Source organism: Pseudophryne corroboree, chromosome 11, assembly GCF_028390025.1.
Source record: "Pseudophryne corroboree isolate aPseCor3 chromosome 11, aPseCor3.hap2, whole genome shotgun sequence".
Lineage (NCBI taxonomy): Eukaryota > Metazoa > Chordata > Amphibia > Anura > Myobatrachidae > Pseudophryne > Pseudophryne corroboree.
Window position 1 is genome coordinate 324,251,077 of NC_086454.1, and position 13,791 is coordinate 324,264,867.

At 46.0% G+C, this 13,791-nt stretch overlaps 1 protein-coding gene across 2 annotated transcripts in view; it reads right to left on the minus strand.

Annotated features, from left to right (window-relative positions):
* The window catches only part of LOC134969625 (hepatocyte nuclear factor 4-beta-like), a 188,726-nt gene extending 176,775 nt beyond the window's left edge, over positions 1-11,951 (minus strand). The window contains exon 1 of one of the 2 annotated variants that reach the window (XM_063945694.1): positions 11,711-11,951. In XM_063945694.1, coding sequence (XP_063801764.1) covers positions 11,711-11,825 — 115 coding nt within the window. In that variant the 5' untranslated portion in view covers positions 11,826-11,951. The remainder of the gene's footprint in view (positions 1-11,710) is intronic. The other variant, XM_063945695.1, reaches the window with a different exon arrangement.
* Positions 11,952-13,791: the final 1,840 nt, after the last annotated feature.

Consider the following 13,791-nt stretch of genomic DNA (forward strand, 5'->3'; position numbering starts at 1 on the left):
GTTATCGGGTCGCCGGTGGGAATGGCGGCACAAGGGTGGGAGCGCAGCTCTGTCAGGCTGCGCTCCATGGAGGCTCAGCAACATATTGATGTAGACGTGGCTGAGGGGAGTCCTGGGCCAGCGCGATCACCCTGACACTGGTAATATAGCTAACGGGCTAATCCCACTGTTAGCACTGAAGACTTCAGACCAGTATAATCTTAGTGTATGGGAAGCCGCGCGCCATTTCAGGGGACGGGGCTTCTCCTCAGAGCGGATCCAGCACTCACCAGCACCATTTTCTCCCTGCAGAACGCTGAGACACGCTGACAGGGAACGCTGACCCTCCACATAACTCCAGTTACTGCGGTACCAGGGTGTTATAGACAGGGGGGAAGTGGGGGGGGGGGGGGAGTATAGTTAGTACTATTTAACCTATTAAGGTTATTCAGTCTGCGCCGGGCTGTTATCATAATAACTACTCACTGGGGCACTGTGTGGCTGGCTCCTTATACTCTGTGACTCTCTGAAGGTACTCTGGGGGAAACTGTGTCTGACATTTTCCTTTATGTGTGCGTGTGCGTGTGTGTGTGTGTGTGTGTGTGTGTGTACTGTATATATCCACATTACCATGTCTAAGGGCTCTGTATCCTGTGCTGCAGAGTGTGTATCTTCTCCTGAAGAGTCTATCCCATGTACTCAGGACTGCAATGTGCTTTCCAAACCTGCCGAATCCGAACCCCCATGGGTGGATTCTTTAAGGGGAATGATATCACAGATTTCATCAAGAATGTCACATAATGAGAAAGAGATGCAGTTTTTAAGAAAGTCTGCAGAGGGTTTGCAGCATTCAGCTCCTACTCCCTCAAATACCCCACCTACATACCCTAAAAAATGTACACTTGCCCAAATAATGCAAGTTGACACGGATACCGACTGATACAGGGGACGGTGATGGGGATATGCATCCCTTGTTAAGGGGGTGCAGTTGATGACTGAAGCCATTAGGGATGTTTTGCATATTACTGAGAAGGTATCAGAGCCGGAAGAGGAATCTTATTTTACGGAAAATAAGAAATCCTCCCTCACCTTCCCTGCTTCTAAAGAGATGAACTCTTTATTTGAAAAATGCTGGGAAAACCCAGAGAAAAAATTCCAGATCCCTAAAAGAATTCTCATTGCTTTTCCTTTCCCTGAAGAGGATAGAAAGAAATGGGAAAACCCACCTATAGTAGACCCTTCTGTATCTAGGTTGTCTAAAAAGGTGGTTTCACCTGTTCCTGGTTCAACCGCCCTAAAGGAGCCGGCTGACCGCAAGATTGAGACTACGCTCAAATCACTGTACACTGCTACAGGCGTGGCTTTAAGGACCACTATTGCTTGTGTGTGGATTTCTAAAGCCATAGTAAAGTGGTCAGGCACATTACTAGAGGACTTAGATACTATGGATAGGTGTGACATTGATTTGTTTTTGCGTCACATAAAGGATTCTGCTGGGTTCATGGTGGAGGCCATGAAAGACCTTGGAATGCTGAATGCAAGGGCTACTTCCATGGCGGTTTCAGCACGCAGAGGACTCTGGCTATGCCAATGGACTGCGGATGCAGAATCTAAGAAAAGTGTGGAGAACCTACCCTTCACAGGTCAGGCTCTGTTTGGGGATGCATTGGATGCGTGGATTTCCACGGCAACTGCGGGTAAGTCAACCTTTCTCCCCTCAGCAGCTCCACCGACTAGGAAATCTTATCCTACGTCCACACTGCAGTCCTTTCGGACCGCAAAATGAAAAAAATCCAAATCCCCTTCCACCTTCTTTAAGGGTGGTCGGGGAAAATAAAAAAAACCTGCACCAACAGGTTCTCAGGAACAGAAACCAGGTTCTGTTTCCTCAAAATCTTCAGCATGACGGTGGACCTCCCAACCTGGAGATCGGGCAGGTGGGAGCGAGACTAAAAGTCACATCTGGCCATCATCAGGCCTAGACTCCTGGGTGACAGACAATGTTTCCCAGGGCTACAGACTGGAGTTTCAGGAACTCCCACCTCACAGATTCTTCAATTCAGGCTTACCAGTTTCGCTGACAGACAGTGCTATCCTACAGGAAGCCATTAAAAAATTGGTCCGAACAGATGTTATTGTCCCAGTTCCACCTCATCTATACCACAAGGGTTATTACTCAAACCTGTTTGTGATACCGAAACCGGATGGTTTGGTAAGGCCAATTTAAACCTAAAGTCATTTAACCCCTACTTAAGGGAATTCAAATTCAAGATGGAGTCTCTGAGAGCAGTGATCTCAGGTCTGGAGGAGGGGGAATTCCTAGTATCCCTCGATATCAAGGATGCATACCTTCACATTCCGATCTGGCCGCCTCACCAGGCTTATCTCAGATTTGCGCTGCTGGATTGTCACTATCAGTTCCAGGCACTGCCTTTTGATCTCTCCACAGCACCGAGGGTGTTCACCAAGGTCATGGCAGAGATGATGCTACTCCTCCGCAGACAAGGAGTGAACATAATTCCATATGTGGACGATCTGCTGATAAAAGCATCGTCCAGGGAGAGGTTGTTGCAGATTATTGCTCTCTCAACTCGTCTACTCCAGGATCATGGGTGGATCCTGAATCATCCAAAGTCACATTCGGAGCCGACAAGGAGACTACCCTTCCTGGGGATGATACCTAACACGGAAGTGCAGAGGGTGTTTCTACCATTGGAGAAAGCGTTGGTGATTCAATCAATGGTTCGGGATGTCCTGAAGCCAGCCCAGGTTTAGGATCATCAGTGCATTCGCCTTCTGGGAAAGATGGTAGCCTCCTACGAGGCTCTTCAGTACGGAAGGTTCCATGCGCGGTCATTCCAGCTAGATCTCCTAGACAAATGGTCGGGATCACACCTTCACATGCACCAGCGGATACGCCTGTCGCCTAAAGCCAGAATTTCGCTCCTCTGGTGGCTGCAAACTTCTCACCTACTGGAAGGCCGCAGGTTCGGGATTCAAATTGGATCCTTCTAAACACGGATGCAAATCTCAGAGGTTGGAGAGTGGTCTCCCAAGGGGAAAAGTTCCAAGGAAAGTGGTCAAGTCTGGAGTCCATACTTCCGATAAACATTCTGGAACTAAGGGCCATATACAACGGCCTTCTACAAGCGGCACATCTTCTGCAAGATCGGGCCGTACAGGTCCAGTCGGACAATGTCACAGCAGTGTCTTACATAAACCATCAGGGCAGAATGAAGAGCAGAGCGGCAATGTCAGAGGTAACAAGAATTATCCTCTGGGCAGAAGCAGAAAAGCACATGCTGGCGCTATCAGCAATATTCATTCCAGGAGTGGACAACTGGGAAGCGGACTTCCTCAGCAGACACGATCTCCATCCAGGAGAATGGGGCCTCCATCCGGAGGTGTTCGCAGAGGTGTCAAGCCGATGGGGTGTTCCCCTTGTAGACATGATGGCCTCTCGTCTCAACAAGAAGCTTCGGAGGTACTGTTCCAGGTCGAGAGACCCACAGGCAGTGGCGGTGGAGGCACTGATAACTCCGTGGGTGTTCCAGTCGGTGTATGTGTTCCATCCACTTCCACTCATCCCAAGGGTTCTCAAACTCATAAAAAGAACAAGAGTTCAGGCGATCCTCATTGCTCTGGACTGGCCAAGGAGAGCTTGGTACGCGGATCTTCTGGAATTACTCCTGGAGGATCCGAGGCCTGGTCCTCTTCGCGAGGACCTTCTACAACAGGGGCCATTCGCCTATCAAGACTTACCACAGCTACGTTTGACGGCATGGAGGTTGAATGCCAGATCTTAGCTCGGAAGGGCATTCCGAAAAAGGTCATTCCTACCCTGATACAAGCTAGGAAGGGAGTTACGTCTAAACATTACCATCGGATTTGGAAAAAGTATGTGTCTTGGTGTGACTCCAAGAAGTTTCCAACGGTGGAGTTTCAACTGGGACGGTTTCTCCTCTTTCTGCAAGCAGGTGAGTATGTGGGCCTACGCTTGGGCTCCATAAAAGTCCAGATTTCGGCCTTGTCCAGTTTCTTCCAGAAACAATTGGCTGCACTCCCTGAGGTTCAGACATTCTTGAAAGGGGTTCTGCACATCCAACCACCCTTTGTGCCTCCTACGGCACCTTGGGATCTTAATGTGGTGCTTCAGTTCCTGCAATCGGATTGGTTCGAACCTTTGCAAGAGGTGGACGTCAAGTTTCTTACTTGGAAGGCGGTCACGCTGTTGGCATTGGCATCTGCTAGACGTGTGTCAGAATTGGGGGCATTGTCACGCAAGTGCCCCTACTTGATTTTCCATGAAGATAGAGCTGAGCTCAGAACGCGTCAGCAATTTCTTCAAAAGGTTGTGTCAGCTTTTCATATCAACCAACCTATTGGGGTGCCAGTGGCTACTGACTCCTCAATTACCTCAAAGTCCTTGGATGTGGTAAGGGCTTTGAAAATGTATGTGAAGAGACCTTCTCGTCACATGAAGTCGGACGCTTTGTTTGTCCTTTATGATCCCAACAAGGTTGGGTGTCCTACTTCTAAGCAGATTATTTCTCGCTGGATCAGGTTCACTATCCAGCATGCGTATTCTACGGCAGGCTTGCCATGTCCAAAATCTGTTCAGGCCCACTCTACCCGTAAAGTGGGTTCTTCCTGGGCGGCTGCCCGGGGTGTCTCGGCTTTACAGCTTTGCCGAGCGGCTACTTGGTCTGGGTCGAACACATTTGCTAAGTACTACAAGTTCGATACTTTGTCCTCTGAGGACCTAAAGTTTGGTCAATCTGTTCTGCAGGAATTTCAACACTCTCCCTCCCGTACTGGGAGCTTTGGTACATCCCCATGGTACTAAATGGACCCCAGCATCCTCTAGGACGTAAGAGAAAATAGGATTTTAATTACCTACCGGTAATTAATATAGGCTCTATACACAGCCTATTCCCTAGGAGCTAGTGACATCACTGAGTCATGTGAAATCTCTTTCTTTCCTTTCACCTATAATGCAATGGAGTAGAAGAAAGAGCTGATATGGTATACACATCATACCTCCCAACATTTATCATTTGTGTGTCCGAGAAAATGTTCTGTGCATGTTACACATTAGCACGTGGTTCATTTGGGGCGTGTCATGTTCCCTGGGGGCCGCTGCTACCCTCTGCACTTCAGAGGCATCACTCAGTGCTATATTTTCAAATTGTGACAGAAGCTGTGATAGTCAGCATGGCTTGACAAGCTCGGTAAACTGCGCCTATCACCCCTACATCTGGGCAGCTGGGAGGTATGAGAGAAAGCACTGCCGGATCTCCAGGTTGGAACATGCCCTTCCACTAACAGGTCCATTTCCAGACCAGGAGACAGCAGATGCCGGCCTTAGCTCTGAGGAACACCCCAGTATGCAGCGAGCCTCACATAGGGTCACAATACACCATGTGTGCCTACTTTTGAGAAATAATTTCAGGGAGATAGTGAAAGTAACACCTATCAGCACTGCCATATACTTCTACCTCTGAGCGGCGTGTCATAAAATGACTTACATCCACATGTAAATGAGCCCCAAAGTTAGTCAGATCTACTTGTTGAAGAGAGGACACGGATATTTTTTTCAGGATTTGTTTGTGTATTGTGTTTTACAAGAGGTTCCATATACTGTACTGTAAGTGGCAAGGAGAAACCATATTTAAAATGCATGTAGCCATAGGGATCATTGTGCCTTATAACCAATACAGGGAAATGGCACTGATGATCCCATTTGAATGTATGTATGTCCATACCTCCCAACTGTACCGAATTTCACAGGACAGTCCCGTTTGTTGGGGACTGTCCCGCTGTCCCACCCGTGGGCCGCACTGTCCCACGGTGGGGGGGGGAAGAGGGTGTCGAAGTCAAAAAAATATTACATAAAGAGAACATACAAACTACACACATTTAAGTCGCTATACTTGCAAATATGCACAGCGAGCACAGCCATATATGGTAACACACGCATTTACACGGACATGCCACAGAGATGGATTCGACACTTATTTCATACAGTACAAAATTATAATAATATCAAGCACCAGACATCATGATGATTTAAAATTATATCTAATGAATTAATGTCATGAATGTGTATTATTTGAACGAAGCAAGATAGACCTGTCATATTTACTATTAAAACAACCAGCTTAATGTGTAGATTAATTTGATACTCGTTATTGAGTTGTGGGACATTGTGACGGATGGTTATGATTAGATGTATGGAAGCTGGGATCACTTTTGTTAGAACAATGGATGTTCCGCATGGGACAGTGGACAGGAAGCTCAGGCCAGCCCTTTGGATGTCTTCAAGGCTGAATCTGATTACCATATACAAAGAAACTGGTGACTCATCGTGAGTCCCCTCCCCCAGAAACTAGTTAACACATTTTTGCTGATCACACAGGAAGGTAGTTCCTGTTTTGGTCTCAGAGTTGCTTTTTGGTCTCAGACGATGATGGAGTTCTTGCATGATTTTACAGAGAGAAAGAGATAGTAATATGGAGGGACAAATTTATATGAGAAAGATATGGTATTGTATCGCTGGCCTGTAACTGAAACTGTATGTAATGGCATGTAATTGTATGTATCTATGTTTTAACTGCTTACTGTGTGAGTGTAACCATGTAACTATAGGTATACTGTACTTTGTAATATATACTGAATCCATATCCTTTTTAATAACAAATATATACATCAATGAGCTTTGGAACTCAGATTATGTGTGGGTGTATTGTTTTCTCTTTTGGGATGCAGTGTTTTGCGATGTTTAGCGCACATTCATGGGATATGTCAATAAGAGGTGCAGGCATTTACAATATATATATTAGAGCGGGCATTTTAAATATTTGTGAGAAATCAATTTGGCATTCTTAAGGGAGAGCAGTTGGGAGGCTCCTGTCACTTCTGCTCTGCTTAGCGTCTATTCACAGGTGACAGAGGGAGAGGGGGCATGCAGAGCAGCTCAGAGAGCGCTGGGCATGCCCCTTCAGTGACGGTAAAAGGTGAGTGTGTAGGCCGCGCCCCTTTTTCGGACGTGTACGTACTTTACAAAAGTTGTGAGATATGTGTATGCATACCTCCCAACTGTCCCGATTTTCGCGGGACAGTCACATTTTTTTGGGACTGTCCCACCCACGGGCCGCAGCGTCCCGCGGTGCGGGGGGCAGAGCAGTGCTGAATAGCCGCTGTGCGCATGCACACAGCGTCTATACACAGAGGGAGAGGGGGAGGGGGCATGCCAGCAGCTCACAGAGCGCTGGCCATGCCCCCTCAGTGACAGAAATCAGGGGCGTGGCAGATGGGTGTGGCATTTCCATGAAGCCACGCCCCATTTTTGGTGATGCCACACACCCTTTTGGGGGCGGGGCGGCTTTGACGCGCAAAGGAGTCCCTCTTCAGCTTCATTCAAAGTTGGGAGGTATGGCGTATGTCTGATTTCTTCCCCCCCCCCCCCCAAGAATATTACAGCTTCATAATGGAAATAAGTTACAGGGAGATTGATGGACTATTCAGGGAGTCGGGGAGATTGCTACTATTTCAGGGAGACTCCTGCAGAATGAGGGAGGGTAGGTAACTATGCAGTACACCAAAGTGAGTGTATATCAGGAATGGAGGAGACACAGACATAACTCTCACAAAAGGAGATTAATCTCAACAATTAAAATTTCCCTTTAAATCTTTGTATAACCTTCCTTCATTTATGTGTCTGTGCTGTAAACCTGGATAATTACCAAAGACAAACACGCTGTTTTCCAGGCGGGATGGCGCATGAGGTAACTGATTAACTGCAGAGCAAATAGTACAAAACAAACCTGACCCAGCTATCACTATCTACCAGGTATTTACTCTGCCAATTCCAACAGATCCCAAAAATTCTGTTTTCCTACATGTCCTGCTTATAGTATAACTAATATAATGCATCGTTGTTGTAAGAAATACACATAAACCACGATAGGGCTCATTGCCTGAAACCGCACTGTCTAATAAAATACAACCAATCAGAGGCTTGCTTCCTATATCCACTGACTCACACTATTAAATCTAATTGCTGATTAGCTGCTGTGATTTTACCTTCTATACCCTCCCTATGCCCTGTGCACAGATAACATGTATGGGACAGCATACACTGAGGCTGCAGGCAGGGTAATGAGTAACACAGGCAACAAATTGTGCACACAAACAGCCTCCGGTACCAACTTCAGCTATAATAAATGAATACCCCTTTTGCTCCTACCAAAAGTGCAAATGGCAGATACATCACTGTTCATTATACATTGTAAGCCTATAATAACTACAAGACAACTCTGTTACCTAGGAGACTGCGACCATATAAATCAATGAAATAATTTGTAAAAGCAGTAGACCACAAAGAATTCAAACTATGAAACAGTTCCTTAATTAAACAGCCCTGTCCTAACCACCAAACAAACTGAATGACACATCATAAAAATATTTAGTTACGTACATACTTATTACAGATGTAAAGCATATCTATTAGTAGCACCAACTCTTTGTGTCAGCAGATTTGGAAAACCATAAAGGCCCCTATACGCTATACAACTATTGGGCCAATTTTCTAATAACAGGGTGACCAGCCTGCTTTATTGTATAGTGTGTAGACATAAGCATTTTGGCCAAACAAAGATAAAACAGCCAAACGCTCAACCTGGATTAGCCGATCAGTTTTGATAAAAGATATTATGCAAGAGGGCCCTATATTGTGCAGTGCTTGGGCATTCTTAGTAAACTGTACATGTTTTTTCGTGACTACGTCACCCTCCTTGTGGGCGGACGTATGAAAATTCAGTGTGGTAGAGAATCGGTTACAAAAAAAAAAGCTTAGTGTGTATAAAGGTGTGTACACACGGTGAGAACCTTGCTATGCCCGATTTTGACTAATTAACTAATTTCCCTCGAACTCCCCCAGAGCCCAGATAGCACAGATTTTGACTATCTGTAATTTTGACTTGGTCTATGTACGATTTTGACTAAGGTGGTCATTCCGAGTTGATCGCTAGCTAAAATTGTTCGCTGTGCAGCGATAATGCAAAAAAACTGCACTTCTGCACATGCGTATGCGGCGCAATGCGCACGCGCGACGTACTTTCACAACGGACGATGTAGTTTCACACAAGGTCTAGCGATGTTTTTCAGTCGCACTGCTGGCCGCAGAGTGATTGACAGAAAATGAGCGTTTCTGGGTGTCAACTGACCCATTTCAGGGAGTGTTCGGAAAAACGCAGGCATGCCTGGGCGAACGCAGGGCGTGTTTGTGACGTCAAAACTGGAACTGAACAGTCTGAAGTGATCGCAAGCGCTGAGTAGGTCTGAAGCTACTCTGAAACTGCACAAAAATATTTGTAGCCGCTGTGCGATCCTTTCGTTCGCACTTCTGCTAAGCTAAAATACACTCCCAGTGGGAGGCGGCATAGCGTTTGCACGGCTGCTAAAAACAGTGCCAATTTTGACTATACTTTGTACTAGATAGTGCACTAGATAGTAAAGATTGACTTGCCTTACGATACCGACCCCACGGGAGCACGCATCGGGATCAAATCTGTATCTCAAGCTGCCTAAAGGCCCATACACTACAACGATATGTCTGAGGCTGAAGTCGGAGGTGATTTCCCTTGAACTCTCCCGGGAGCTTCCATATACGATTTGGTACATTTTGCATGCGATATATCGTATGTGATCCCAGCCATGCCTGCGGGAACCAACATATCACGAGTGCAGCACTAACAATCTAGGGGAGCCGATCCGACCCTCACGGGAACGCGCATCGGATCGGATACGCCTTCAAAAATGCCCGATTTCACCCGATATATCGGCCCGAATACCCGAAATTGGATGAAATCGGGCATTAACTCTAGTGTCTGGGGCCCTTTACAGATTTATCTCACTCAGATATTGGGATCTTTGATTTGCCTCGATTGTTGAGACGACTAAAAAAATAAAAAAATCAAATAGTGCAGCTAGCTTTAATCCTCTCTAGCCTGTAACAAGCTGGTGAAGGTCTTTCTTGACCCCTGATTGTGTCATTCACAATTTTGTCCTGTAGTAACTGCATCATTTCACCACTGTGCGTTCTGTTACTCTTCACAAATCAGCATACAAGTTTGCGATTAATCTTCATGTCTTGTCATTAATACAGAAAAAGACCATTGACTATTAAGCCAAATGTTAATTATCACCACACATGTCCTAAAGAGCAACTGGTGAGTATCAGGAGCTAACATTTTTCTCTTAACTGTTTAATCCACTAATCTTTTTTGTTACCTATGAGACCGCAAGAGAGTTCTATGAGGTTTTGCGTAAACTGCTACTCTTCTCACTCATCCCAGACTGATATATACTAAACTAAATCCATGAACGTGTGGCATGATACTAAATACCCAACAAACACATCATGAAAATATAATCTGCTCATAGACCGAATCGATTTCAGATCACTGCACGTACAGAGAAATACCCGACTCTAAAGAAGTGGTCTCCCAACTGCTGAGAGTGCCGCAATTATTATTTAAAATGTCGAGAGTTCCAAGTTGCACCCAACCTTTCATACCCACAGCTGTATCCATCCATATGACTTATAGAACATCATTTTAGTGCTTACACCAACTTATAAACATCCATCTGTACGTTTATAAACTTTACATATCATCCTCCTACAGGAAAAGCCACATTGCCATGTTACTAAAATGATCGCTTATTACCGCCTGTTACCCTTTTGGCGCCACCACCATTGGGGCTTTATATCAGGAATACAATGATGTTTCCTAGAATCACTCTACGCATCATTAAATATATAAAGCACTCAAATATGTTGTGGAAAATTGCAGTGAAATAACCTTGACACGTCTCAACCGTGATTTGCACACGTATGTAGCAGTGAAACACATAGAACACAGATTGCTATAACTGGGGTGCTAAACATGCAGCCTTCCAAATGTTGTGGAACTACACACCCCAGCATTACCTGCCATAGTTTTGCCATCAGGGAATGCTAAAACTGTGGCAGGGCATGCTGGGATGTGTAGTTCCACTGCGGCTTGAGGGCCGCATGCTGAGCACCCCTGTCTGTATTGTATAAGCATATGATATTCTGTATACCTCATAAGACAAGTAGTTATATGACCCAGGCGCCTATGACATATAATAACTGCAGCTTTTACCCTACGTATCACATATGCCATAACAATCCAGCTGTGGATCTACAGTTATGTTACACTCGTTTATATCTCACTATACAAAGCTCTATTACGTATGGTGTAAATACTTATACTGTATATAATAAATACAATAGTAACCAATTGGGAAATCGTTAGCCAATGTATATGTTATAAAGCCCCAGTGTGTAATACATACAATAATAATTGCACATACATGTACGTGACCAGGAGCGACAGGTACTAATCAATAATCGATGATTGAGAACACGTGATATTTGCGGTTATCTCTCCATTTTCAGCTTTATCCATTTGTTGATTATTTATTACTTAACGTGCAGATTATTATTCCCCACATCTCTCTAGAGATCTGCAGAACATTGCTCTGTTCCATCTGCCCCCCTGACTAATACGTATTAGGCAGCATGTGGCTACAGTGGAACTACAAGCCCCAGCATGCCCAGCCTTATAGCTGTACCATGATAGATTTCCCCCACACACGTCCTGTGCTTGGATCGGAGAACCTCAGATGGAAGGCGATAACTCACCTGCATTAGTAGGTAGCACTCGGATGCTGTCGAATTCCAGCATAGTGTAAGTGGAGTCCAGCGTTTCAGAGTAGTCCGGTAGTTCCAAATCCATCATCGCTTCAGAAAGCTTCATTATTATCTGTCAACAGCGCCAGGTCAAGCCAAACAGCCCAGCTGCCAATCACCTTGGTGGTGACCCCGCCAGAGGGAGATGAATGAGAGAGGGAGACTGTCCCCTAACCCTCTTCTCCAGCACAGCCAGTCACAGCCAGCATGTGTCACAATATGGTTATATGACAGAGATAAGGCCCTGGGTGCACCAACTCGGATTCCATCCTCACCCCAAGCACAGTCCTTGTGCAAACACCATTAAACTAATCACTATCACAGGAAAGCCGTGGGCTGAGGTTTCACCAGACAATAACTACACTGGGACACTCGCTGGCGGTCAGATATAAGCACCTGTAGGATATGGCCATATAAACATTGTGCTGGAAGGAGGAGAGTGCCCTGACACGAGCAACATTCTGTCCATCATTCCCATACAACGTAGATCCATATATGACAGAACACAATGGCCAATGGCCCCCATATATCAGCGTCCAGCCGTCGAGGGATCGGGACTTTGCAGCAATTACTGCTGATGTGTGAGGCCCATTAGAGACGGATGATCACAGTGGCAAACGCAGACATTTCTAGAGGGGGGGTTTCCAAATGCAATAAACAATTTCCCACTCTGCGGAACATGGACTACAATATTAATATTTAACACTATGGGGGGTCTATAGTACAGGCTGTATCAAACACATTTAAAATAAATAAGATAATGTTAGTGGTCAGAAAAAGGTTAAACATACCATAATAAATAAATACACAAACATAATAGAACCAGTACTGCACTTTCTAAGCACACATTCTCCCACCTCATGGTAAAGCTCCTGTCTCTTCTTCTTGGTAGCTACTCTCTGGTCCAGTGCACTGATTAAAGCCACAGAAGCAGAAGAAGCTTTTACCCCTGGGCATGTGCAGCAGCTTAAACTGCATGATGTGGCGGCAGCTCTAGTAATTGTATTATATACCATTGCAATTGTCATAAATTGAGCCACTTGCCAAGAGGAGGGGGGGGGGGGGGGGGGGGTTCCACGCAACCATAACCCCCCCCCCCCCTTCGTTTGCCTATGGAGCAGTAGAATCAGTTGTTCATCTGTCTCATACTCTAGATCTGGACGTTTCTATGACTTGTCAGTCACAGTGAAATGTAGTTATTCACATTTCCATGACTGCAGGGTTTTATATAGATGTCTCCGCTTTATATTCACTGTGAGGGGCCTATTTCCTACGGGCGGCTCAGCAACTGCGATACACAATAATGTGCCGCCACAGCTTGCCATGAAAGTGCCGCTCAGAGAGGGGTTTTCCCTGTCACCACAGCCTGAGAAGGGTTAATGTGATACCTGCAGGTGGATTTTGGTTTAAACCAGGGGGATCCATCTCCAGGTATCGCCAGCATGACATTGCTTTTGCTACTGACGTGAAGCTGAGCTTTATACAGCCGCGGTCCCCACAGAGGTGTAAATCTGTATAGAGGTCTATGGGGACAAAAGTAATAAGCGCAAAATAGGTTACAGGAGAAATCTGTTATCTCTCCGCTGGTAACTGCTTATTCATTTGCAAGAAGTGGAGATAAAGCCTTTTGCTGTCGACTTGCCTTCTCTCCGCTTCATAAATAGATCCCTCAGAAACCAGCGAGCAGACACCTAAGACCTATTCTTATAGGGGAGTGCGTTACAGGATGTCAGTATAGAGGTCCTCTGCATCGTGGAAGGTGCCACAGAACCAGTGTGCATCGTGGAAGGTGCCACAGGCCCCGTGTGCATCGTGGGGGGTGAAACAGGCCCCGTGTACATCGTGGAAGGTGCCACAGGACCCGAGTGCTTTGTGGAGGGTGCCACAGGACCCGAGTGCTTTGTGGAGGGTGCCACAGGACCCGACTGCAGCGTGGAGGGTGCCGCAAGACCCAAGTGCATGGTGGAGGGTGGCACAGGACCCGAATGCATCGTGGGGGTTGCCACAGGACCCATGTGCATGGTGGAGGGTGC